This window comes from Lepidochelys kempii, chromosome 16 (genome assembly GCF_965140285.1).
Source record: "Lepidochelys kempii isolate rLepKem1 chromosome 16, rLepKem1.hap1, whole genome shotgun sequence".
NCBI classification, from domain to species: Eukaryota; Metazoa; Chordata; order Testudines; family Cheloniidae; genus Lepidochelys; species Lepidochelys kempii.
Window position 1 is genome coordinate 25,382,904 of NC_136395.1, and position 24,627 is coordinate 25,407,530.

The 24,627-nt window shown below is 46.2% G+C and overlaps 1 protein-coding gene across 9 annotated transcripts in view; it reads left to right on the forward strand.

Annotated features, from left to right (window-relative positions):
* Positions 1 to 8,453, forward strand: part of RABGAP1 (RAB GTPase activating protein 1) — a 130,572-nt gene extending 122,119 nt beyond the window's left edge. For all 9 annotated transcript variants that reach the window (XM_073314400.1, XM_073314399.1, XM_073314403.1 and 6 more), the window contains 4 exons: positions 410 to 493; positions 1,410 to 1,481; positions 4,480 to 4,677; positions 6,761 to 8,453. In XM_073314400.1, coding sequence (XP_073170501.1) covers positions 410 to 493; positions 1,410 to 1,481; positions 4,480 to 4,677; positions 6,761 to 6,883 — 477 coding nt within the window. In that variant the 3' untranslated portion in view covers positions 6,884 to 8,453. The remainder of the gene's footprint in view (positions 1 to 409; positions 494 to 1,409; positions 1,482 to 4,479; positions 4,678 to 6,760) is intronic.
* Positions 8,454 to 24,627: the final 16,174 nt, after the last annotated feature.

Sequence of the window (24,627 nt, forward strand, 5' to 3'; positions counted from 1 at the left end):
GCATGGAGAAACAGAGTTCAGGATCCCTTTGAAAGCTGTTGCTTACTGTAATTTAATATTTAACTAACTTGGAAGCATGGACGCATGTAGACAGTGTTACTACAGATAGAAGCAACATAGGGTTCAAACTGTCACCATTTACCCCAGTGAATTCCTCGTACATATCCTGCCACAAACCAACCCAATTTTCCTGATAGGCCTGCCCATCAGTGTCTCAAACTAGCTTCATAGCTACACCCTAGATTGCAGTGGGGCTGGACTAGCCCATTGCTCCTCAGAGGTAGAAAGGCTGGTCATCTCTGAAGGGTTATGGGTTAGAGGAGTGAAGGTGGGTTGTCTTCTGCAGATGCTGTCAGATTATTTTTTAAGGTATTGTAAATAGGTAACCTTTCTCTTTATTTTACTGCAGCTGAAGGAAATGTGTCGTAGGGAATTAGACAAGGCAGAGTCAGAGATTAAAAAGAACAGCTCTATTATTGGTGACTATAAGCAGGTAAGTGCATCTTGGATAGAGATTGGACAGACTGCTCTCACATGCCAGGGAATTCTCTGGGATTTAGGATTTATTTTCCAGACATCCCCATATAAAGTACAATATTTGCCATGCATTTTCTGGGACTTCTGAGGTATTTAAGTGGATTAGCTATGGTGGTTTTTATGCTTTTTTGGCTGAGATCACGATGTTCTATTGATCTGACTTAAATCTTTATAAGGTGCCAATTACCCATTGTATCCATTATGAAGGGTATAAAGTTATTTGAACGGGCTATGGTCTTGCAATCTGAAGGCTTGGCTGTTCACTTCACTCCAAAATTTTTCTCCCCCATCTTCCCTTCTCCCACCAGATGGTGATGATAAAGAAGCCCTTTAGCTTGATTCAGCCTTATGATACTGTTTCAGAATGTTAGGTTTGGATTCACAATCCTGCAGTGCATGGTATCCAATCCATAGCTCAATTTACTAGGAATTTAGCCTCAAGATATCCTTAGGCTGCATCAAACAAACCTCAAGGGGTAGGTGTGGCTAGCCACACCCACTGTCATGGTTGTTTACTTGATTCTCAAGGCAATGGAAGGAACTGTGCTTCCTCTCAGTTTGTCTTGACTCCCCCCAGAGAGGCTGAACTATGAACTTACTTGCTTAAACTGCACCTTTGGCTACAGCTTTAGAGGCACATATGTAACTCCACGCATTACTGCATGTATGTTGTGTGATTGCAGTGAAAAACCCTGCTGTAATGCCTGTGTGCCCGCAGCGGGGTCCAGGTTGTTTTAGAAACCTTGACTCTGAATTTCCTGACTCTTCTGGGGCCCTTAAAATCTCCACTTCAATGCTGCTGTAGCACAGGAGTTTGGTTTTAATATTTATTAAGGAACCTGCTGCATGGTAACAGAATTTTGCTTTGTTAGATTTGCTCCCAGCTGAGCGAGCGACTGGAGAAGCAACAAACAGCAAATAAAGCTGAAATTGAGAAAATACGGGTAAGGAGATGCATGTTACCAGGATCTTCACTGTTTAAACATTATCAACCTAATGAATCAGTGCATTTATGATCTTTTTAAAAATTCTTTAAAGAATTAGCTAGAGTGATGTGTTGCACTGAGTACCTTCCACATTTCACTGTTGGCACAAGTACAGATTAAATAAATGGCACCTACAGCATTCTTTGGGGCAATTAGTTTCCAGCTCCCCCTACCATACCATCCTATAACATACTGTTACTGTTCAATACCTGATGTTAGCTGTCATGAGGGATTTCTTGCTGTAGCAGGAGAAGGCACCACCAGCCTGCTTTGACCATAATATAACATTGAGGGAATGTAGAAATAATTATGCCAAGAAGAGTTTTACCAACAACAAACTGTCGCTTGGACTCTGTGCTTAGTACCGTCACCCGGTGCAGCCAATGGTCCTGTGGTCATCTGACTATTCAGTGTGTGTTTGGCCTGCCTTCCCTGTTAGTTTTAGTGTTTTGTTTGCCTTGTGTCTGTCAAATCTAATCCATAGGGAGTTTCCACAGAGAATTTTTCCCCTTGATAAAGCTGATTGCATTTCAGCACAGATCAGAAGGTGCAATCATTTTTCTGTCAGATTCACGACTCTTTGTGAAATCTCTTGAAATATCTATTTAGCCCTGGACACGGCATATTACCTGCTACTGTAATGTGAACAATACTTTGGATTTCCATAATGCTTTCAGCTGAGGATCTCAATGCACTTTGGACATTTTAAGCTTCATAAATTCCTGTTATGTAGATAATACTCCTGGGGGAATTCTGTGCCACTGCACAGGCACAGAATTTCTGCTCCCCATAGATTTCTTTGCTTCCCTGCAGAAAAATGACTTTCTGACAGGGAAGCAAAGGGAAGCTGCAAGAGCAGTCACGTGCCCCTCCCCAGCAGCACAGGTGCATTGTTTCAGGCGCCTGGAGCAGCTGGCAAAGAGGTAAATTACTGCGGGAGGGGGTGGTGCTAGGAATGCCCCAGCTGGGGCCCAGTCAAACCCACCCCCATGCATCTGGACCCCCACCGAGCCTCACCCCCTTGCATCCAGGAACCCACTGAGCCTGGACTGTGCTGAGCCCCCACATCTGGGGCTGGGGATGCCCTTGCTGGGGGCTCCTACCCTGTGCTGGGCTCAGCTGCTAGTCCCAGCTGGGCTGGGTGTTGGGGAGGAGTAGTGCACTTCCCCTGCATGGAGTAGCCCGGGCCAGACCCACCCCCAGAAACCTCCCCCAGCTGCAGGAAACTCCACCCCTACTTCCCCCCCACACACACACACTTCCTGCCCCCATCGCACTCAACCACGGGGAAAGGGGTCATTGCTTACCTATCTGCCCAACCCCCATGCATCCAGACCCTACTGCCATGCCTCACCACCCCACACCCAGAACTACCCCCCTCCCCACCCAAACATCCACCCCACCGAGCATGGCCCTCCCTGATGAGCCCTCTGCATCCAGACCCTTCACCACTGCACCGAGACCACCCCCCAGTGAGCCCCCTGCATTCGAACCCCCACCTAATGAGCCCCACCCCCCATGCATCTGGACCACCCCAATAAGCCCCCTGCATTTGGACCCCCACCCCACTGAGCCCCAACAAGCTGCACCTGGACCCCCACGCCACTGAGCCCCACTCCTCCAGCACCCAGACACTCTGGTGAACACCCCACACCCAGACCGCTCCTGCCAAGCCACATTCCCCCCACATCCAGACCTCCCTGCCGAGCCCCAACCAACTTCACCTGGACCCCCTGCAGAGTCCTTTTACCCCTGCATCCAGAAACCCCCCAAGGAGCCCCTGTGCATCCAGATCACACCTGGACCCCCCACACTAAGTTGCCCCCCACACAACCCTTTCACCCCACACCTGGATCTCTCCTCTCCCCCTCCCTCCCCCCCCACACACACATTAAGCCCCTCCACACTGGATCCTGCCCACACCTGGTGCACCTGTTTTCTGGGGCAGGACTTGCCCTTGTGCTGTGTCAGGGTCAGACTCCGCTGAGTCCATGTTTCCAGGTGGAGGTGTGGGGAGCTGCTGGGTGATCTCCCATCTCCGTGCAGCCAGTGGCCTATACACCCCACTACCATGCTGGAACTTTGACATTTATTTATTGACAAAATTTGCAGAATTTTTCAGAATTTTAAAATGTTGTGTACAGATTTTTACTTTTTTTTGGTGCAGAATTCCTTCAGGGGTAAGATAAGTGTCAATCCCCCCATTTGTAGAATGGGCCTCTGAGTTGAGGCATAGAATGACTAAGTGATTTGTTTAGGATCACACAGTACATCAGTGGCAGAGCTGGGAGCAGAACTCTGATTCCCTGGTTCTTAGTGCCTGCTCAGTTGCATCTTACTTCTTATCCTGAACCTGATCTTTATGTTGGTGGGAGGAGTTATACCATGGAGACCTTTCCAGTGGGGATGGATGTTGAGTATAGAGTGCGCCTGCTGCTTTAAAAGTGATGGACTAACAAATTGGTTAGTCTCTAAGGTGCCACAAGTCCTCCTTTTCTTTTTGTGAATACAGACTAACACGGCTGTTACTCTGAAACCTGTTTAAAAGTAATGTGTGTGTTACAAAACACTTCACAGAAAACTCCACTCGGTGAACCTGGCCTGAGTTGGGTGCTTTCTGTTAGCACTGACATCTTTCTCAGAAAGATCTATACAGCTGTGGTGTGATCGTGCCCATTCGTCATCCATGGCAATGGTATGAGTAAATCTGTAGTTTACAAACCACAGCAGGAATGGGGGTGTATGGGTGACAAGCTCTTATTTGCCTGCTTTGCCTGCTATTTTGTCTACCCACACAGGTGAATAAAGGGAGTTGCCTAAATGTGTGTGGGTCACTGACTCTCCACCCACCTCCCTCACCCCTGTCCTACTACTCCAGTGCAAGGGCAGGAAATGTCTCTGGTATGTTTACCAGCATCCTTAACAGAAATGCAAAGTCAGGTGTTTTTGATTTTAGCAAAAAGTGGATGACTGTGAACACTGCCGAGAGTTCTTCAATAAAGAAGGACGTGTGAAGGTCGCCAGCTCTGCCAAGGAGGCTTCTGATGAGGACACGGATGAGGAAAAGGAGAGTCTGAAAAACCAGCTGAGAGAAATGGAGCTTGAGCTGGCCCAAACCAAACTGCAGCTAGTCGAAGCAGAGTGTAAAATACAGGTAATACTTGGGGGTTATTTGTTACTCAGCAGAGCTGCCCTATATTTGTAGAAAAATGTATTTCAAATGGGGAGACTAGAGCAGATACTGTTGGCTGAAACTGTAACCTGCTATTTCCTGTGTGGGAGATTTAACAAAACATTTAGTTTGGAAAACGCAGCTGATGCAGATAAAATAATTAAAATCATATGAGCCCCTTTTTGCCTGTTGTCACAAAATCCAGACATCTGCTCAGTTGCTTCTTAGCCCTTTCAGGCTAATCTGATGTGACTGCCTGGGTGGGAAAAGTAAACCCCTTGCTTCCCTTTTTAACTCTGACCAAGTGATGAATCATATATTCTTCCTTTATTGCACAATACTGTAGTTGCTGATAGAACGAATACCATATGACAGATGTTGGTCATGTTGCTTAACACACTACTGAAGGCTTTCAGATACCATTGCGATGAATGCTTTAGTTGTCACAGGGATGCTGTTCAATGGCCATTTAATTTAAATCTGAAGGGATCAAAATTAAAGCACGGAGGGAAAAAAAACCATTAATATAACCCTAAATAGAAGTGGTTTTATAGAAGCTGCATTTACCAAAGAATGTGGCTTAGACTTTTAGCTACCTTGCTCTTCATTCTTGATTATCATGGATTTTTAGCAGTCAGAAATACAAGATTCCTGTAGACCCTGCACTGGCTCAGTGGGGATGATTGTTTCCCTCCGTGTATTCTCCAGTTCTTTGTCCAGTCTGTTTTCAAATGTACCAAGCAAGAAGGCTTCCACTGCTTCCCTTGAGAATCTGTTCCATGGTTTAACGGTGAGGAAAGTCTTCCTGATGTTTAGCCTAAATTTTATTTTGCTCATTTTTCTGCCCATGAACCAACCAAAATTCCTCTCCCTCCTTTGCGTTTATGCATTTCCAATATGTAGAGCCCTACCAAATTCACGGTCCATTTTGTTCAATTTCATGGTCATAGGATTTTTAAAATTGTAAATTTCATGATTTCAGCTATTTAAATCTGAAACTCCACAGCGTTGTAATTGTGGGGGTCCTGACCCAAAAAAGGAATTGGGGGTGGGGGTCAGAAGGTTATTGTGTGTGGTCTGGGGGTTGCAGTACTGCTACCCTTACTTCTGTGCAACAGCGCTGCCTTCGGAGCTGGGCGGCTGGAGAGCAGCGGCTGCTGGCCGGGAGCCCAGCTCTGAAGGCAGAGCCACCGCCAGCAGCACGGCAGAGGTAAGGATGGCTTGGTGTGGTCTTGCCACCCTTCCTTCTGCGCTGCTGCTGGCGGGGGGCTGCCTTCAGAGCTGGACGCCAGGCCAACAGCCACACTCTCCAGCCACCCAGCTCTGAGGTCAATGCAAAAGTAAGGGTGGCAATACCGTGACCCTCCCCACCCTAAATTAAAGTGGTGACCCCCCTGCAACTCCCTTTCGGGTCAGGACCCCCAATTTGAGAAGTGCTGGTCTGCCCCATGAAATCTGTATAGGATAGGGTAAAAGCACACAAAAGACCAGATTTCACAGGGGGAAATCAGATTTCACAGTCCGTGACACATTTTTCATGGCTGTGAATTTGGTAGGGCCCTACCAATACGTGTAATCTCTTCCAATACATGTCCCTCATTCTTAGCTCAGCAAATCTAGACATACGAGTTTATACTAACTTTTCTTTTGCAGAGTGCACACAGAATTGATTAAAACCAAAGGGCTAGGGGTTATGTTTGGGGCAATTATTGGGTTTTAGGTTATTTTTAATCTAGTGATTTCAGAGCACTTTTTGCCAAAAGTTAGTAAGGAAAAATCCAGTTCCTGGAGGGAGAATTCCTCACTCATTCATTGTCTGCGGTGAATTAGAGTGTGTGAATGCACTAATAAGAAACCTGGAGGAGTCTGCATGGCAATGACACAAGAATCACTAAAAAGTGCATTCAGATAGAAGATCTGCATGCTGTACTGATGGTTTTATACATAGAAAAGCTCTTCAGAAGCAAAAGTTGCCAACAGACTAGAGAATTCCTGGTTCCCTCTGAGCCTTATAGCCATTTTGTAGTAGGCAGCAGATCACAGGTGTTGACACTTCTCTTTGCAGGATCTGGAGCACCATTTGGGCCTGGCGCTGAACGAGGTACAAGCAGCAAAGAAGACTTGGTTCAACAGAACAATAAGTTCTATAAAAACAGTGACTGGTGTCCAAGGGAAAGAGACTTGTTGAAAAGCAAAACTCCGTCAAACAGTTTTCTTAAACACAATACCTTTTGTTGCCTTCCGTGGCCAGATGTTTAAATCTGTGACATGTGAGAGGACCAGAATGTACATAAAATTAGAAACACAGCATGTCAGGATTTCAATAGATCAGTGATAAAGTGGATGGAAACACACAAAGAGGCTTTATTGCTAGACACGGGATCTTCATACTACTGATATTTAACAGGTGATGTAGCTAGATTGACGCTCTTCAGAGAAACACTCCATTCTGCGGTCTGGCTGGAGGCTTTTCACAGACTAGGTACGAGAACTTACCAAATCCTAATTGTTAAGTTTACATATGATAGATTTTTTTACAGTTAGAATATTTTTTAATATTTTATTTGAAAAGAAAGTGTCACTAACAAAGAAAATGACTCTTAGCAAGAACTACATCAGTGCCAGAAAGTAGTCCCCAAAGGTAGGATTTGGAGAGGAGGTGGTAGGCTTTGCTTTATGAAGGGGGATGGTTTCAGAGTTCTGGTTGGAGCAACCCCATTTTGTTTTAATACATACCCTATCCATTGCTCTGTGTTCGCCATTTCTTTCTGTGTTACTAATCAATTCTATGCAACTTTGGGTTTTTTAGCATGGGCTGCCAAAGGAATTCACAAGCTGAGGTAGGGAGGCTTGTCGGAGAGGTGGATAAGAATAATCAGAATTCTTGGCAAATTCTGTTTTACTTCTGTGTCATATATTTTGAGCCACACGCATTGACAGCGTTTCAATCCTCACACCAGGACTGCTAATGTGTACTAATTATGTGAATATTTGACATTTAATTCTTTGTTTTTTACCCGGCTGTAGTCTTCTGTGAAGTTCTGAGAGAGCTTCCAGGATTTAGTTTTGCACATAGGTATGAATGAGACAAAGAAACAATAAACTGAGATATTTAAGAGGCAAAAATCACTGCACGAGTGTAGCAGCGAGCATCTATTGCTGTGTGTCCTAACTGTCTTTCCTGGTAATACATTCAGAGGTTCTGTAGGTCATTTTTCCATGCTCAGTGCAGTTGCACTAATAGGTGCTAAACATGCTTGGATTTCGCCTCCTCTGGATTGTCCTGAAGTTCTCACCTGAAAGCTGTAGAATGGAGGTTTTGCACCTTGTAATTTTTTTAATTTATAATGGTTTGTGTTATGCTGAAGTATCTATTGCATCAGTGGATAAATTTTGTGTGCAGTGTGAGTATAAGCTGGTTACAATAAGAGGCACTGGTTTGTATATAAAGATATTTGGTTTATTTTGTATTTCTACCTTTTTCTTGTTTACTGTACTAATGCTAGCTGATGTAATCTGCGATTATGGGGTATAACATGCTATGCTTAAGCCTCTTTTGTTAACCTCATACATTATCTTTTATTGTTTAATACCAAAAAATACTGTAGCATCATCAATATTAGATGTGTGGATATGGTGGTAGGATAGTTGCTAGTGTGTATACTTCATGAATTGAAATATAACCTAGTAAAATTGTATTACTATTTTGTTGTTTCATTTCATTTTAACAGTGAATTAAATATTTTGCAATAAAAAAATCAGTTTTCTTCTTAAAACACAGTTTTAGCATCTGCAAACTCCCCAAGGTCAAAATCATTAATACACAAAGGACATGTAAAAGATACTGGATCTTCCTGGTGTGGCAGAAGGCCCATCTATATTGTAAAAGTATGGCTCTGCTCTGAAAAGTGACTATAAAAATGGTCTCCTGGGGTCTGAATATTTTTCATATCAAATGTGCTCAGTTTACAAGTAAAATGTTTTTTCTGTCACCCCTCCAAATTCCACTTGTATCTGAGAAACAGACTTATGTTCTCTGGTTTGTACATCATCACCAATAACAAGAAGTCTTGGGCCAAATTCTACTCATGCTATCTTCACTAGGGGATGCCCACTCATAACGGAGGACAAAATTTAACTGCAACTGGATGACTATATGAATTAGATCACAGTACATCTCAGGGTCGCACAGCTGTTAGTTCTGCAGAAATAGCAGAAGTAAACGTATTTGTGTCACTGAAGTGAGTAAAGGCAAACTCTGAAAGCACGCCTAATCTAGAAAGGTATTCCATAGCAACTTTTCTGACAGTAGCCATGCTTTCCGGGAGTAACATAGTGAGGTTCTTAACCATGTGCAGACTTTGCTGTTTTCTGTTTCACAGAAATGCCTTCCTGAATGAATTCGGATCTGCAATTTATCAATAATTATCAGTGTAATTTGGATAAGGTTTGAAGGTAACCAGTAAAAATTTCCTCTCATACTCCCACCTTCCAAGTGAGAGGAAAATAATGTAACTTCTCCCATCCCTTCAAGAAAAGGTTAAAAAATAACTGACTAGTCAGGAAAAAACTGTGCTGTATTGCTCCAGGTAATTATTGCATCAGGGATTGCATGAAACAGATACTACTTGTTTTTGCATGGACACAGGAAAACCTGCACAATGGGTACACTAAGTTCCTCACACATTTCCCACGACACATTTTATGGGAAAGGCACATTTTCCAATCACACTGATATATTTTAAAATTTAATGTGGGAATATTACCCAATTCCCAGTGCAGTCCTGAATCCACTCTCATGCAAAATATCCACAGCGTTTCAAAGACTTGGGTCCCACGCTGAGATCCAAATTTTCTGGCACTAGGTTAAATATAAAATATGACAAGAAAGCAGATTGTTTTTAGGACTTAGGGAAGCTGGATGCACACGCCTACAAGGTGATGGGAACAAGTGAACCAAAGAAGAAACATTTTAATCTTCATTTGCCAGAGCTTCTGCAATGAAAATAACTTTACAGACCTGCAGTAGTAAAAGCAGTGAGAATAGTAATTTTTGTGGCTTTAATGAGCTGTTTATTACCTGCTGAATGGGGAATCCCCTCTGCCCTATTCACCTCAGTCTCTCAGCTAGTTTTGTGCATTAAATGTAAAATAAGTTCAACTCTTCTGCTTCTTATGTAAGAATCTCATGTACTCCATATATGAGCCTCTTAGTGCTTGCCACTGTCTGTGATGGGCAGGTTCTGTGGTCTGCAATTTAACGTTTCTGTTCTTTGCAGCATGGTAACTCCAAATCATATGACTTTGACTTTAACTGCTTAGGTATTCAGCATCTTCAGATGCCTTAATCTTAAATGAACATTCCAGAGGTTCACCCATAAGTTTGCCCATCTCTTCAAGAATATCGTCCAGGCCTCCTTCTGAGAAACACTGCTTTTTAAAAAAATTTTTTTTAATCGATGTCTCAAAGATTTTTGACGGACCTTCCATCTGGTTTGCTGATTTGTAAAGTTCTTGCCATTTGGAGGAAGATTTCAGTCCATCTGTTCAGCTTGTCTTCTCAAAAAGAGATAAAAACTCGTTCAAAATGTGACACACACTCACTCTTGCTTTTCATTCTAAATTGTACCCTGTGCCACTTGGTGCTCAGTGCTTGCTTTGTCTAGTGCCCTGAGAAATCTGGGATTTTACAGACAAGCACCTTTAAAGTGCATACAGAGTTTGTAACAGATTTGTGCTGAGTAAAAGGAATGAGGATTCACTCCTGCCTGAGCTGGTGGTTTTTTGACATTAGTCAAATCTGAAATAACTCAATCTTTTCTAGTGATAGGGTCATGCTCCTGTTGAAAGCATTATCCTAGGTTAGTAGGGGGAATACGCTCAGATGCTATTGTGATCAGTGCCTGGCTAGGTAAGAATTGTCTGATTTTCCCCTTTGAAAAATTAATAGATGGAATTTAGAACATAACTCTAGGGAAAAGGAGGGGGAGAGATCAGGTGGGGAAAAAACAGCTCTGCCACCTCTCCTCTGGGTTTTCCCCTACACCTTGCACCTCCTTCATCCTGGCAGAAAACCAGAGGAAGAGTGGTCTAATAGCTAGGGTCAGAACACTTGGATTCTGAAGTGTGTCCTTAGGGAAGTAACAATTTCATTGGCTCAGCTTTTGTCTGTAAAAAAAAGAATAAAATTCATGTGTGTATCAAGGCCTAATGTTTGTGAAGTACTTTGGTCCTCTCACTGAAAGTGCAAAGTCTCAATGATCTCATAATAAAATTATAATCCTAGTAAAAGTTCCAATTTGCATTAATTAGGCTGGCTTCACTCCCTTAACTGCAAGTTCCTATTTTGCTTCAGCTTCTAGGGGCTGGCAGGTACCTGTCACAGTTGCCGTTTCCATGATACCATTACATCAGCTTTCGAAGGACATCAGTGGTGGTGGATTTCACAGCTAAACTGTTCGTAATCTTCTACTACATCCAATTTAAGGCTGTGGTGTGGAGGTGATTCAGGGGGTGTTGCTTTTATTCTGCGGCCATGTAAATTGCCTTCATTGCTCATATTCTTAAATTAGATTCCCACTTGCTATCAGAAAAGCTTGTCGGTGCAGTAAAGCTAAGCAGACTGTAAAGCTCCAGCTCTAGTTGTACCTAGATGTTAGTGAATTTTTAAACAATATTGATCAGCTAGGCTCACTTTACACCTGGGAGCAGTCATCTCCATGGTTTGAGAGAGAACCTCATGTGCTGCCTCCCCTCTTGGCAATCGCGTGACAGCCCCTGTGACAACTACAGCTATTGCTTACATGGAAAACTTACATTACAAACGTTAATTTAGAGTCTATGTGACCAGCCACCTTCCTGAAAACCCATCAGCAAGTCTTCGGAGCATCATTTTGGACCAGTTTGGGAACTAGAGCCTTGGATGCCTGTGACTGAGATCTTTGATTACAAGAATTGAGTTAATTATTAGATTGACTATTTTTGGTTCTGGAATCAGAATTAAAGTCCAGCTTGAAGCCCTAAATCATTGTACCCTATATTCCATGCCCATTGTAGAGGTTTTCATATCTTTAGCCTGTGAGAGGCCAGGGCTCAATTTCCTGTACCCTTTGAAGAGGGTGGTGTGGCTAGGTCACTGGTGAGGAAGCATGCACTGTTTGTGCCCAACTGTACCTATTCTGTGGATGAGAGAGAGAGAGAGTTTGAATCTCCATTGGTTACCCAGTGCTGACTTTGACAGTCACAGGTATTTTAATGCACCATCACTTGCTCTTGAAGAACACTTTTTTCCCATAGTGGAAGTGAACTCCAGACTTGGCAATTTCAGACACCAGCAAGTGTTCATCCGGCTGACTGCAAGGAGAACAGAGCCACTAAATAATCCTCCAAGTGTAAACTGTATTTTTAGCTCATATTTTCTCTGCTATTGTGATTTGGATTGTAAGACACATGAGTAGTGTATGAGAAACCTCTAAGTCCAGCTAATTCTTTTTTTCATCCCTTGTATAATTAATGTTGCGTATCCTAAACTGGCTCAGCCTGATTTGCAAATTGAGCTGGCTCTGGACATGGTTCTGGACAGCGCAAACCCTGGTTCCATTTTAGTCCATTGAACCAACTGAATGCTCCGGTCGCGTGAGCACCTCCAGAAGAGGACATTCTACATCCACACCTAGCGTGCCGGTGCTGGGGGCTAACTCGACTGAGCCGCTGTGCACAAGTCGTCGATCCGTGTGTGGCCACGGGCTGGGTGAACCCCGGTCCGGGCCATGGCCTGAAGACCCGGTGCACAGGACCAGACTCGGTCTAAGGTTCAAGCCAAAGAAGCAACTTTTGGGGCACCGGGCTGAGCTCTGGCCTCAGTTCAGCCGGTCCCAGGCTGCTAACGTGGGCTGCTGCCCGAGGTGCCTGAGCCCTGCCCCTGCTGATGCCCAGGCGCGGCGGGGCGAGAGCCGCGCTGTGGTGGGGGCTTGGCTGGGGGGCCAGGGCCCTGGGGTCTGACAGGGCTCGATCCTTTGTCTCCTCAGAAGCTGAGCTCTCGGGGAGCGCAGGCTCCGTGCCCAGGGCAGCAGCACTGGGGGGGCTCGGCTGCAGCGGGAGATGGGCCCAGGCCAGGCACAGGGAAGGGGGAGCTGAGCCCGTGGTACTGCGGCCTCCTGCCGCTAGGCACTGCTCTGTCCCCCGGCTGGGGCCAGCCGGGCAGCTGGGGCAGCTCTGCTCAGCTGGCTGGGCCCCGCCTGGGCGGCTCGGCCTGGCTGAGGGAAACAGGGCTGCAGCAGGTGCTGCCCCCGACCAGGTGAGGGAGGGGGCGGGGGGGCCTTGGGAGGCTGAGGCACCTGGAGGTGGAGCGAGGGGCACTGGGGGGGATTGGGGGCAGGGGCACTGGGGGGATGGGGCTGGAGTGTGGGGGCAGGATGGGGCTGGGGGATCTTGGGGGGAGGGGCAGGTGCACAGAAGGGGACAGGGACTGAGCGGGGTGGGAGGATGGTCTGGGGGGGTTGGGGAATGGAGATGATGAACCTTTGGAAGGGGTAGGGACAGAGCGGAGGGGCTGGGGGGACAGGGACAGAGCAGGGAGGGAAGACTGGGATGGGGCGCTTTGGGGGGGGCTGGAGTGGAGCCGGAAATGGGAGGGCAGTGGGGATGCGTCAGGGGGACCCTGGAAATAGTTTCCTTGCTGGGTGTCCTTGGGGCCAGCCAAGGTGGCATCAGCATTAGGGTCTGTTCACCAGCCCTGCTCAACATCCAGGGGCATGTGTTAAAGAGAACAGGGCCCTGGTGAGTGCCCTGGGACCTGATGTTCTTGTTCTTGTCCTACAGAGCTGCCTGGGGACCCAGACTGGTGAACTGCTCTGCTCTCCGTCTCCAAGGTGAGCAATAGCGCTCGGACAGTACCAGCAGGGAAAAGGAAATTCTGGGATTTAAAACAAAATGGTTTTGTTAATAATGTCTGGTGGGTGTTAGTAATGGAGGGGGGAATTGTGCTTTTAAATAGCTGGCACCTGGCAGTGCTTTAAATGCTTTACTTTGGCAGGGGATAAGGCAAAATTCACCCCTGAGTTCAGTGGGGCTTAAATCATGCCTTGGCCTCGAACAGGCCCTCTGAATTTTGCCCTGAATGACAACGAAATTTCTAGAGAATTTCTACTTAATACCCCCACCATTCCCTCTGAGGGGCCCAGATTGTACCATCTTCCTGTCTTGTCACAGGACTGGCTTGTTACTCTGCTCCTCCTTTGTTGTGGGGCAGTGAGGCCTCCTGAAATTAAAAGCTGTAATACAGGATGTGAAAAATAACAACACACAACTCATTTGACCTTTTTGATCTGTAATTTGATGAGTGGCTGCCTGGTCCCATTCTCCCCGTCAGAGGCCCAGTGCAACAAGAAACCAATCATAGCACTAACTGCTGAAAAGATTAAGGCAGTCGCTGGCTTTCTTCTGCCTCTCATAGGATCTGCTGAACGTTGCCATTGCCCTGATGCTAATGGTGAATAGGGCTTGGAACAAGAGAAAACTTCCGCTCTTGTCAGAGTGATAGCAAAGAGACTCATTTGTATAGTGCTTGCATATATGTGCAGGAGGATTCCATTTCTGGGCTCAAACCTGTGTGCGTATGTATGTGTACAGTGTAAATAATCACACATACATATATACACACGTGCGCACACATGCATATTGTATATTTCATCTTGTGGCATGAAAGCTTTGTTGATTCCCATTCCCAGTGTGAGAGAGAGAAGGTAATTTGTGGTCCCTGCTTCTGAAGACTGCAGAAGGTTCAGCTGAACACACAAGCATCAAGGCTCTCTTTCAGCTCCTAATTCTGTGGGTTTCTCTCTTGTGTTTGCCTGCAAGCATCAGTGGGGGACAAGTAGAGTCAGATTTTGAAGTGTTCATCACCCACAAGGTGGGCCAGATTTTCAACTCCTACTTAGGCACATAAACAAGGGCTAGATATCCAAAGTATATCCAGCAGCTCCCATGGTGACATTGTGGGCAGATTTTCAAAACAGCTCAGTCCCCAACATGCTAAAATCTTTTGAAAATATCATGACATGTAGAAGCTGAGATTTCATGAAAATCTGTCCCTTTATGCTGCACCTTCACCTACTAAAATAGTGGGCCAGAAGATGCAAAGGAGACCGATGAGCTAGTCAGAGCCAGCTCTAAACTGTGCTAATGAGTATGAGCTATCTGCATGTGGTTTTTTTTTGTTTTGTTTTTTGTTTTTATGCTAGGTTACCTGAAACTGCTTTGGTTTAAACATGGTTTCCTAAACAGTGTTGTTAAACCATTTTTTAAACACATAGTTTGGACCCATCTATGGTGGCCCACTAGACTGCACTAAAGGCTTGTGTTTACTGCAAAGTTAACTCAACTGTTGCCCCTGATTTGTGTCCTATCCACACAAACACTGGTGGAAAACTGTTGCATTTTTTGACCAGCTCTAGTGGCCTGAGCTACAACTTAGGGCTCCCAGTCCAGTACTTAGGCCACTTGACAGTACCGCCTCTCTCTAGTCACATAGCCTTGCTGTGCTTCATTTTACGCACCTGCAAAATGATTGCTGTGACACATGCCTGTTTCGCAAGGGGTGAGGAGGGGGGGCCAGGCTTTCCTGAATGTTGGAAAATTGTTTTATCAGAATGGGGTGGAAATTGCTGTGGCAAGGAAAATATTATAAATACTCATGTTTCTAAACCCAAATCGGAGTGTGGGGGGGTGTTGTCTATTGAATAGAGCAAAAAAGACAAGATGGAAGAGCCCCTACCACATACTCCCTGCAAGTAACTTAAATCTGTGCCGCAGTCTCCCTCTCCCCAAACGTCAGTCTGCAAAATGGGGGTGATAATTCCATCTCCCAGGAGCTGAGAGGTCTTTGCAAAGGAAGCTGAGATCCTTTTACGGAAGGTGCTGTCGCAATGTTCTGTTTGTACCATTGCCAACCCCTTCTGAGTCAACAGTCTAAGTGTCAGGGGGTGGGATTTCTAATGAGCAAGATCCTAAACCCCCCAGCATAGAAATGCTGCCAGTCTGAGCTCCAGGACTGCTAGAATTATGCATTTTTCATTGGTTCATCAGGGAGAAGTAGCTGGGCTTCTCATTAAATGATGAATACAGCCAGAGTTTGTCAAGCCTAAGAGTGAATCACTGTTTAAAGCACAGAGTTATTCCCAGGTGTTTGCACCAGGCTTCAGCTGCTGGGAGCAGAGGGAGGCTTTCCGGGTGAGGGGAAGGCTTAGAAGGCAGCTGCCAATGTATTCACTCTGCATGAAAATCAGTTTAGGACAGACAGTTAAAGAAGATGACAGTCCACAGAATCAGCTTTAAAAAGGTGATGGAGAAGGACTGGCAGAGTCATAGAATGTCACATCTGGAGAGAGCCAAACTTATGCAGCTAATGGGTCAAGTGAGGGATGCTGTCAGCTGCCCCTTCAGAAATTCACTGATACCCAGAGGAGAGGAGGGGATCCAGCCTGGAGTCTGAAAGCCAGGCTTCCCAGTATGTTAATCCAAAAGAGGCAAGGGCCATTTCTTGCATGTGCAAAACTTTTTTCCAACAACAGGCACCATGATATGTCCTGAGCAGGGGCTGTGGGTACTTTGCCCTACACACTGGCTGGTGCACCTTACTCCTGACCATGAGTAGCTCCTGTTATCCCAGTCCTGAGCCTCTGTCCCAGCTCTTGCAATTTATCTTAAATTAGATACCTTAAACCTTAAATTAGAGTGAATAAATGAAGACTAGGCACGCCACTTCTGAAAGGTTGCCGACCCCTGAACTAGTGTGATCACAGCCCCATTAAACTATCTGCCTCGGGTATTTATAGAGCACTCTGTGATGAGAGGATCTGGAGCAATGCTGGCATGAAAGGGCCTGTGCTGAGCTTGCCCAGGGACAGAGAATCTCTGGGTCCCAGTAAAGATAAGAGATGACAGCATAGTAACAAGTGGAAAGGTGGTGAGAATTGCAGCCTGCTAGTTATGAAGCAGAAGCCCTTGCTGTGAGCACATGGCATGAGTGTTAAACCCCCTACTGCTGATGGGCAGGAGCCTCTGTGTGTGTGATCCAAGGTGAAGGACAAGCTCCAAGTCTCTTGCACAGGTGACTTCGGAAGGCGAAAGTAGAATGACTTGTGACCTTGGTGTAGCTGGAAAGGGTGTCTCAGAGGGAAGAGAGAAACCTACTCCCTGGCAAGCGTGAGGCACAGCGAGGAAGGCAGCAATGCAGATTCCTCCCAATTCGTGTCCATAAAAGGGAGGGAGAGAGGTACGCCGGGGTGAGGTGGGGACAGAGAGTGCTGTGCCTGTGGCAGAGTTCAGGACTTGGCAAAAAGGTCCTCTGCAAGCCCTTCTGTCAGGAATACTGATGGTGTAGGTCTGGGAACCTAGACTGCGGGCATGGAAACAGGGTGAGGAGCACTTCTGCACTGTGGAGCCTAATAGCCTTTAAAGGAGGAAGGGGAAATACTGGTATTTAACAACTCTCCTCTCCTCTCCTGTCCAAAGGGTGGGGGAGGAGGATCAGGGAGGAAGAAGAAGGGTGGCTACTTATAAATTACTGTTTTGAGCTTTAAAAGGCAAATCGTGGGGTGATCAAGAGCCACCCATAATTCTACCCCCCCCCCCCCCGAGTCCTGTTGGGAGCACAGCATGCCCAGCTGAAAGGACTCTGAATGATGCTTTTGATGGTGTCCGTGCACATCCGGGCATCCTAGAGGCACTCTGTGTGATGTGGTGAAAGCCCTGGTGTGTGTGCGGGGCACTGTGGAAGCCTGTGCTGAGCTTCTCTGAATTATGGATGAGCTTTCTGCTTCTAGCACAGACGTGTGCAGCACAAACTGCAGCCCCTAGGCACCTTTGTTGGTTATGGTACTGAAATGTCTCTGAGAAACCGCCAGCTGCTCTGCAGCCTGGCCCCATGTTCTTAATGTGTCTGAAGACTGCAGGCTGCAGATGTTGCTTATATCAGTGATTAGACAGCATGGAAAGAGGTGGCCAGTAATAGCTGTAAAGTTCTGAGACTGCAAAAGCTTCCAACCATTATAATTTCCAGTATTAGCTCCCCCCCCCGATCTGAATTAGGGTATTTCTCACTAGGCTTCTTTTTCTTCTGAACAGTTTCTGGACTTTCCTATCCTGGGTGTGCAGATTTCTAGCCTAGTTTGTGTTTTAAATGTGGTGTGGATTTTTTTTCTCTTTGTTCAGGTTAATAAAGCAGCCAGTTCATTGTCCTCATCACCCCCATATAATATACTAAGAAAGAATCAATTCATGCGATCCAGGATTCCTGGATTAATTCTGCTGTGCTTCCTTTGCAAGACAGATGTCTGTGAATTGTATTTTTTGCTGAGTAGCTTTTTTTTTCACCTGTATATAGAATGCACATTTTTGAGCAAGTGATGGTATAATAGCAAAGGAGCTATGATCTGCCCTCCTCCCTACAGGTCAGCTAGAGAGAGCTGCAAGGTACAGATCCAATTTTAATCATGGGCAGCAGGGAAGGGCTGACTGATCTGTGTGCTTTCCATCTCGAAACACTATGATCTGTAGGAACAATCTCTCTCTTTTAACAGGGGTGCAGTGCATCCCTCTGAATTCAGAAGCCAAGGCTTTTGTCAAGTTGAAATGAAATGCTCTTGAATAAGATCAGGCATTGTAGCTGGGGCTGGCAGGCTGAGCTCCTGGGGGTCTCTGCAGGAGCAGCTTTCTGCTGAGATGCTGTCTGGAAATAGAATCCTCAAAGTACAGCTGGGATCAGAGCTTCCTGCAGCTGGCTTTATTTTCTGGGTTTTGAGGCCTTTCATCTAAGCCAGGCAGGAGGATTTGGGAGCAGTTATAGTTATAAAGGCTTTAGGAGAAAGAACCCTTTCACACCACCCCCAGTCACAGGGATCCGGTCTCTTTCCTCACCTGGTAAATTTATAATTATTCACGGCCCATGCTGAGCCACCCCAAGCCCCATCTCGGTGAGCAGGGTCCTGTCACCCCTTGGTTTAGACAGATGCAGGAAGTTGTGTCTCTTTCTCCGTGATGTGGAGGCTCCATACAGAGTGCGAACCAGGCTCTTCACAATAACATAACTGACCCAGGGTAATCCTACCCATATGGCTCCAGGTCCCCTCCCATGAGCTCCCCTTACATCCTCTATGAAAATTCAGTAACTGCCCCCAGCCTGCAGTGTCACTGGTGTAGGAGTGTGTGTTGGATCGGCATTGCTGGTTACCTCGGTCCAGTTCACTTCGGGATTGCCCCTCTACTCACTCCCATCTCTGCCCTCCTTCTGCAACACCTACCCTCCTCTCCGAGCAAAAGTCTGTCCAATCAATTAAACCTAAACATAGATGGATTCTCCCCTTTCTCTGAGTGCGGAATCGCTCCCCCCTGTATGCACACAGGGAGCTGAGCAAGCGGCACAGACTCTGGGTTAGGAAGGAGGTAGGTGACCTTTCCCCAAGATCTCGAAAGGGAATCCCCTCCAACAGCTTGTGAAACTTCCTGTTCTCTGCCCAGCCCGCCTGGTTCCTCTTGTCTTCACCTGGGGTGTGGAGGAGTCTTCGATGTTATTGAAAGGGAAACCCACACTGCCTTTAAACAGTGTTATATATAAAGGGAAGTGTAAGGTGGAGTGAAAACTCATCCAATACCCTGAAAGTGGCAGGAGCTTGAATTTCTTGCTGTTGCACACAGGGAGGATCTTGGTGACAAAGGGAAGGGGATGATCTACAGCTCAGTAAGTGGGGCCGGGGGGTGTACTCTCTCTCTGATACTAAACTAGGAGGAGTGGTAGATACGCTGGAGGGGAGGGATAGGATACAGAAGGACCTAGACAAATTGGAGGATTGGGCCAAAAGAAATCTGATGAGGTTCAATAAGGATAAGTGCAGGGTCCTGCACTTAGGACGGAAGAACCCAATGCACAGCTACAGACTAGGGACCGAATGGCTAGGCAGCAGTTCTGCGGAAAAGGACCTAGGGGTGACAGTGGACGAGAAGCTGGATATGAGTCAGCAGTGTGCCCTTGTTGCCAAGAAGGCCAATGGCATTTTGGGATGTATAAGTAGGGGCATAGCGAGCAGATCGAGGGACGTGATCGTTCCCCTCTATTCGACATTGGTGAGGCCTCATCTGGAGTACTGTGTCCAGTTTTGGGCCCCACACTACAAGAAGGATGTGGATAAATTGGAGAGAGTCCAGCGAAGGGCAACAAAAATGATTAGGGGACTGGAACACATGACTTATGAGGAGAGGCTGAGGGAGCTGGGATTGTTTAGTCTGCAGAAGAGAAGAATGAGGGGGGATTTAATAGCTGCTTTCAACTACCTGAAAGGGGGTTCCAAAGAGGATGGCTCTAGACTGTTCTCAATGGTAGCAGATGACAGAACGAGGAGTAATGGTCTCAAGTTGCAGTGGGGGAGGTTTAGATTGGATATTAGGAAAAACTTTTTCACTATGAGGGTGGTGAAACACTGGAATGCGTTACCTAGGGAGGTGGTAGAATCTCCTTCCTTAGAAGTTTTTAAGGTCAGGCTTGACAAAGCCCTGGCTGGGATGATTTAACTGGGAATTGGTCCTGCTTCGAGCAGTGGGTTGGACTAGATGACCTTCAGGGGTCCCTTCCAACCCTGATATTCTATGATTCTTTCTCAGGCCTGCAGCGAAGGACTAGTCAGCATTTCAGACCCAGCAACTGAGAGAGGTGAGATTGAGGGGTGAAGCACTGCCTGAAGGGATCTCTGCTAATCCTCTCACAGCATGGGTAAGCCCCCGCTTGGAGTTGCCTTGAATGGTGAGCCTAGGCAGTGCCTGTATGAACAGTATTATCCAGAAAAGGCCGAGTGTGCTGTAATGGGGTTGAAAAGTTTCCTGTTGGCTACTTAGGTGAATTACACCTGACAGGCGAGTTTGCTCTAGGGTGGGACAATTAAAAAGAAAATAGCGGTACAGGTCCCTATGCATTTATGGCGCCTTTTTGTGCTTCCTTGTCTCTTCTGGGCGTGATCCTCAGCCCCGCTTTCCCCTTTGGCTTAGCAAATCTCTTAAACTAGACAAGAGGAAGGAATGGGCTCGTGCGTGCTGCATGGACGCTGAGTGAACAGGGGCCTTTGTCTGTCCTTAGTGTCTGTGGGGACAATAAACCACCCATTAGCTCATTTGACAAGTGCTGTATATTGGCGAGAAAGAGGAGCTCCGCGCTTGGTGAATCGGGCTGCAAAGCTTTAGGGAAGGTCGGGAGCAGAAGTCACCTTATTTGCTGTTGTACAGATCCCTCATTAATAAAGTACGCGGAGGCTGCAGATCAGCTGTCTCTGGAGTCTCAGCCTGGCTTGTAGATGCGTTGCTCCCTTACTTGTGGAAATGGATTTCAGGTTTATTGACTGAGGTGCACACAGCTAACACATCAGTTCCTTCTGATTTCTCTGTAATTAAGTGCACACTTCTCCAAGGTGTTGGCACTTGCAGTGGGAGAAAGCTGGGCTCCCTGCTTTCCAGAGAAGATAGCATGCAGCCCTGATGCCTCAGCCTGGTTTTGGTTGTTTCAATAGCCGCTTCAATAAGTGACGTGACAGTCGCATGTCCAGTTGGGGGCGTGGGAGGGGTGAATGATAGGAGTGTCTGTTCATTGTACAGCTCATCACACATCTTTTGATTTCAAGGTTTGACCGGGCATGGAAGTGTATGTCAGGGCGCTCAGGTACTGCAGGGAGAGACAATGCAAGTGCCTGGAGAGGGAGAGAACAGGAGCCAGAGAAGGGACTAAGGGAGAACATTTTAATTTCTTTTCTATGGCTTCTTATGTTCCAAAGGGTCTATAAATGGCTGCTTCCTGAGCTCTAAGCCAGTGTGTCTCAACCTGTTTGTCTTAACACCTCCCCCCAAGACTTGAAAAGGTAGAGGGCTGAAGCCACCCAGGGCTGACAGCCTGAACCCATGACCTCCCTAAACTTGTCCTGTGACCCCTCGGAGGGTCAAGACCCCCAGGTTGAGAAACCCTGTGTGACGGTGCCCCCCCATAAGGCTTGATGGAGATATGCTTATGAATGTATACATGACATCACTGGAATATGTTTTATGCTACATATGCCATGTAACATATCTCTGTAGATATCTACTGAATCTATTAATCCTATTTGTATGTATGTATCATTTTTGTATTCGCAGTTATGAATATTAGCTATATACTTGTTTGAGTTGGAGTAGGTTTTAGTGAAGCAGTTGGTCAGTTTCCTGAGAAAAGACTATTCTCAGTAAGTGCCCAATCAAGAAGCCCTTAAGCCAACAATGAACTTGGAGATGCCAATCCACATCTGGGCTTTCCCAGGAATGTGGCTTGGCTGGTAAGGAACTCAGTCATGTTTGGACATGTGATTTGCCCAGGTGACTCCAAAACTCCGTTTTGTAGCTGGACTTTGGAGACCCCCTCCTCTCTCCTATGCATCCACAAGACAAAGTCTATTTAAACCCCTGGGAGACCCCTACATTTTGTCTTCAGCTGGCTAAAGAGAGAGCCTCTCCACCCCCAAAGATACCTGAAAGAAACTGGAACAAAGGACAGTAACTACAGGGGGTGTGAGCGATTGCTGGACCCAGACCAGAAGGAGATGAGTCTGTAAGAGAGAGCTTGCTGGAACTGGTGCGGTTTTTATCTGTGTTCAGTTTTGTTACTGTACTAGACATAGACTTGTGTGTTTTATTTTATTTTGCTTGATAATTCACTTTGTTCTGTCTTTAAAACCACTTAAATCCTACTTTCTGTATTAATTAACCCAGAGTATGTATTAATACTTGGAGGGGGAGGCAAACAGCTGTGCCTATCTCTCTATCAGTGTTAGAGGACAAACCATTTGAGTTTACCCTGTATAAGCTTTATACAGGGTGAAATGGATTTATTTAGGGTTTGGACCCCATTGGGAGTTGGGCATCTGAGTGTCAAGGACAGGAACACTTCTGTAAGCTGCTTTCAGTTAAGCCTACAGCTGTTAGGGGATGTGATTCAGACCTGGGTCTGGGTTTGCAGCAGGCTAGCGGGTCTGGCTCAAACCAGGTAGGGCACTGAAGTCCTGAGCTGACACGGCAGGAGCAGAAATAGTCTTGGCACATCAGTTAGCAGCCTCCAAGGGGGTTTCTGTGATCCAACCTGTCACACCCTGCTCTAAGCAAGCTGGGGTATGGGTAGTCAGGTGCCATGTGACTGACCAGGTAGGATGACAGAGCAGGCTCTGACTGAAACAGCTTCCCCCAGGGCAGATAAAACATCCATGGTACCTTATTCTAACTCAGCAACACTTTAAAAATGAAGCAGCTGCAAATTTTCCCCACCCTACCCTTTTGCCAGTCTATGTTCTATCTTATTAACCCTTCTGAACCCTGTAAAGCTCCTTTTAAAATAGGGGAATAAATATGGATGAATGATTGTCAGCTGGGCTGGTGCAGGAGCACATAGGGGATATGTGATGTTCACTAGGATCTGCAGCGAGCCCGGCTTCTTCCACACACTGGTCACCAACCAGTTGTCTGGCAGTGATCTTTGCGCATTGATTTAACACAAATATCTATCAATCATACATCCCCTTTGAAGTAGGAGAGCTTTTCTCTGCCGCTACCAGTCCCACATGTAAAACCACACACATACTGCAATTAATTCCTTTCGGCAGCCTGCAACATCCTGTACCTTTGCCCACTTCCGCCATATGAGATTCTCTCTCTGCATCACTTTATTGGCTTCCCTGTAAACAAATAACTTCATTGACCCCCAGATGCTATCAATGCTGACACACAAAGGACAGTTAACATGGGGCCCATGACTAAAGCCCCTGCTCACAGATGTCAGCATCCAGGTGAAGCACGAAGAGGCTAATTTGTAGGTACAGTAGAGTTAATAACCCTTTCAGAATGCTTCAGTTCAGCCACCACTGACCATCTTCACCATCTTGCTCCTGTGAATTCCAGTCTTGCAATGTTTGAGAATAAAACTTTTATTTCCATGAAGTGGTCAGATGCAATGCAGGCAGGCTGCTGCAGAGCCTTGAGAACTTCTGGACCTTACAATGGTAGTTCCCTAACTGGCAGACAGCTAGCTTCTTGGTTACTGGGAGCCTGCTCTTCTATTAAGCCAGCTTCTTATTGTCTCTCTACACAAGGAACAGCATTTGGAATGGTAGGATCATTGCCAAGGAATGAGGCTTTCTTTGCTGCAAGAAGGCACAGCCTACACCTTTGGGAAGGGTTGCTCACTTATTTAGATTGTAGGGCAAGTATGTTGGGGGAAACATGCACAACCCTTGCTCTGGCATAGACTTCTTTACCCCTATGGCATTCCTATGAAATGGGAATTCTATCCCTGCCCAGGCAGGTATTAGTTATACAGGCTTTCTTAATATTTAATCTGAACTTTCCCTGCAGTCTTATTTCTATAAGGACACAGTTGCATCCCACCAAGCCCTTGTGAGAGGGACAGTGATAAACGTGAGACATGCTCCTGCAATAACTAGTTACTGGTAGGTATGTGCTCCTCCTGGACACTTACACTGATAAAACCTAAACTTACGTATATTTTTGTCCAGCTACGGCTCTGTTCTCACTGATGAGCCAATGTATTTTTGAGTGATCAGAGCCAGTTTTTCGTTAGTTTTATTTGCTCTGCGCTTTTCAACAAAGCGTGGCCCTGGCCCCTGACTGAACAGCCCCCTCTTTCTGGATCATTCACTCCAGTATAGCGCAGGTGGGTTTTTATTTTTGGCAACAGTGTCACATGAAGCCTGTCAGTTTGTCTCACAGGCTGAGCCCTGGGTTCCTGTGGTACTGTTATCAGGGAGGTAATTTTATTTAACTCCAACTCAAATGCAGTCAGATCATGCTGCATTTTAATCCTCTTTCAGGTTGGTAGCCTCTGACTTTGATTGGCAAGCTCCCCACTCAAACCTCCTG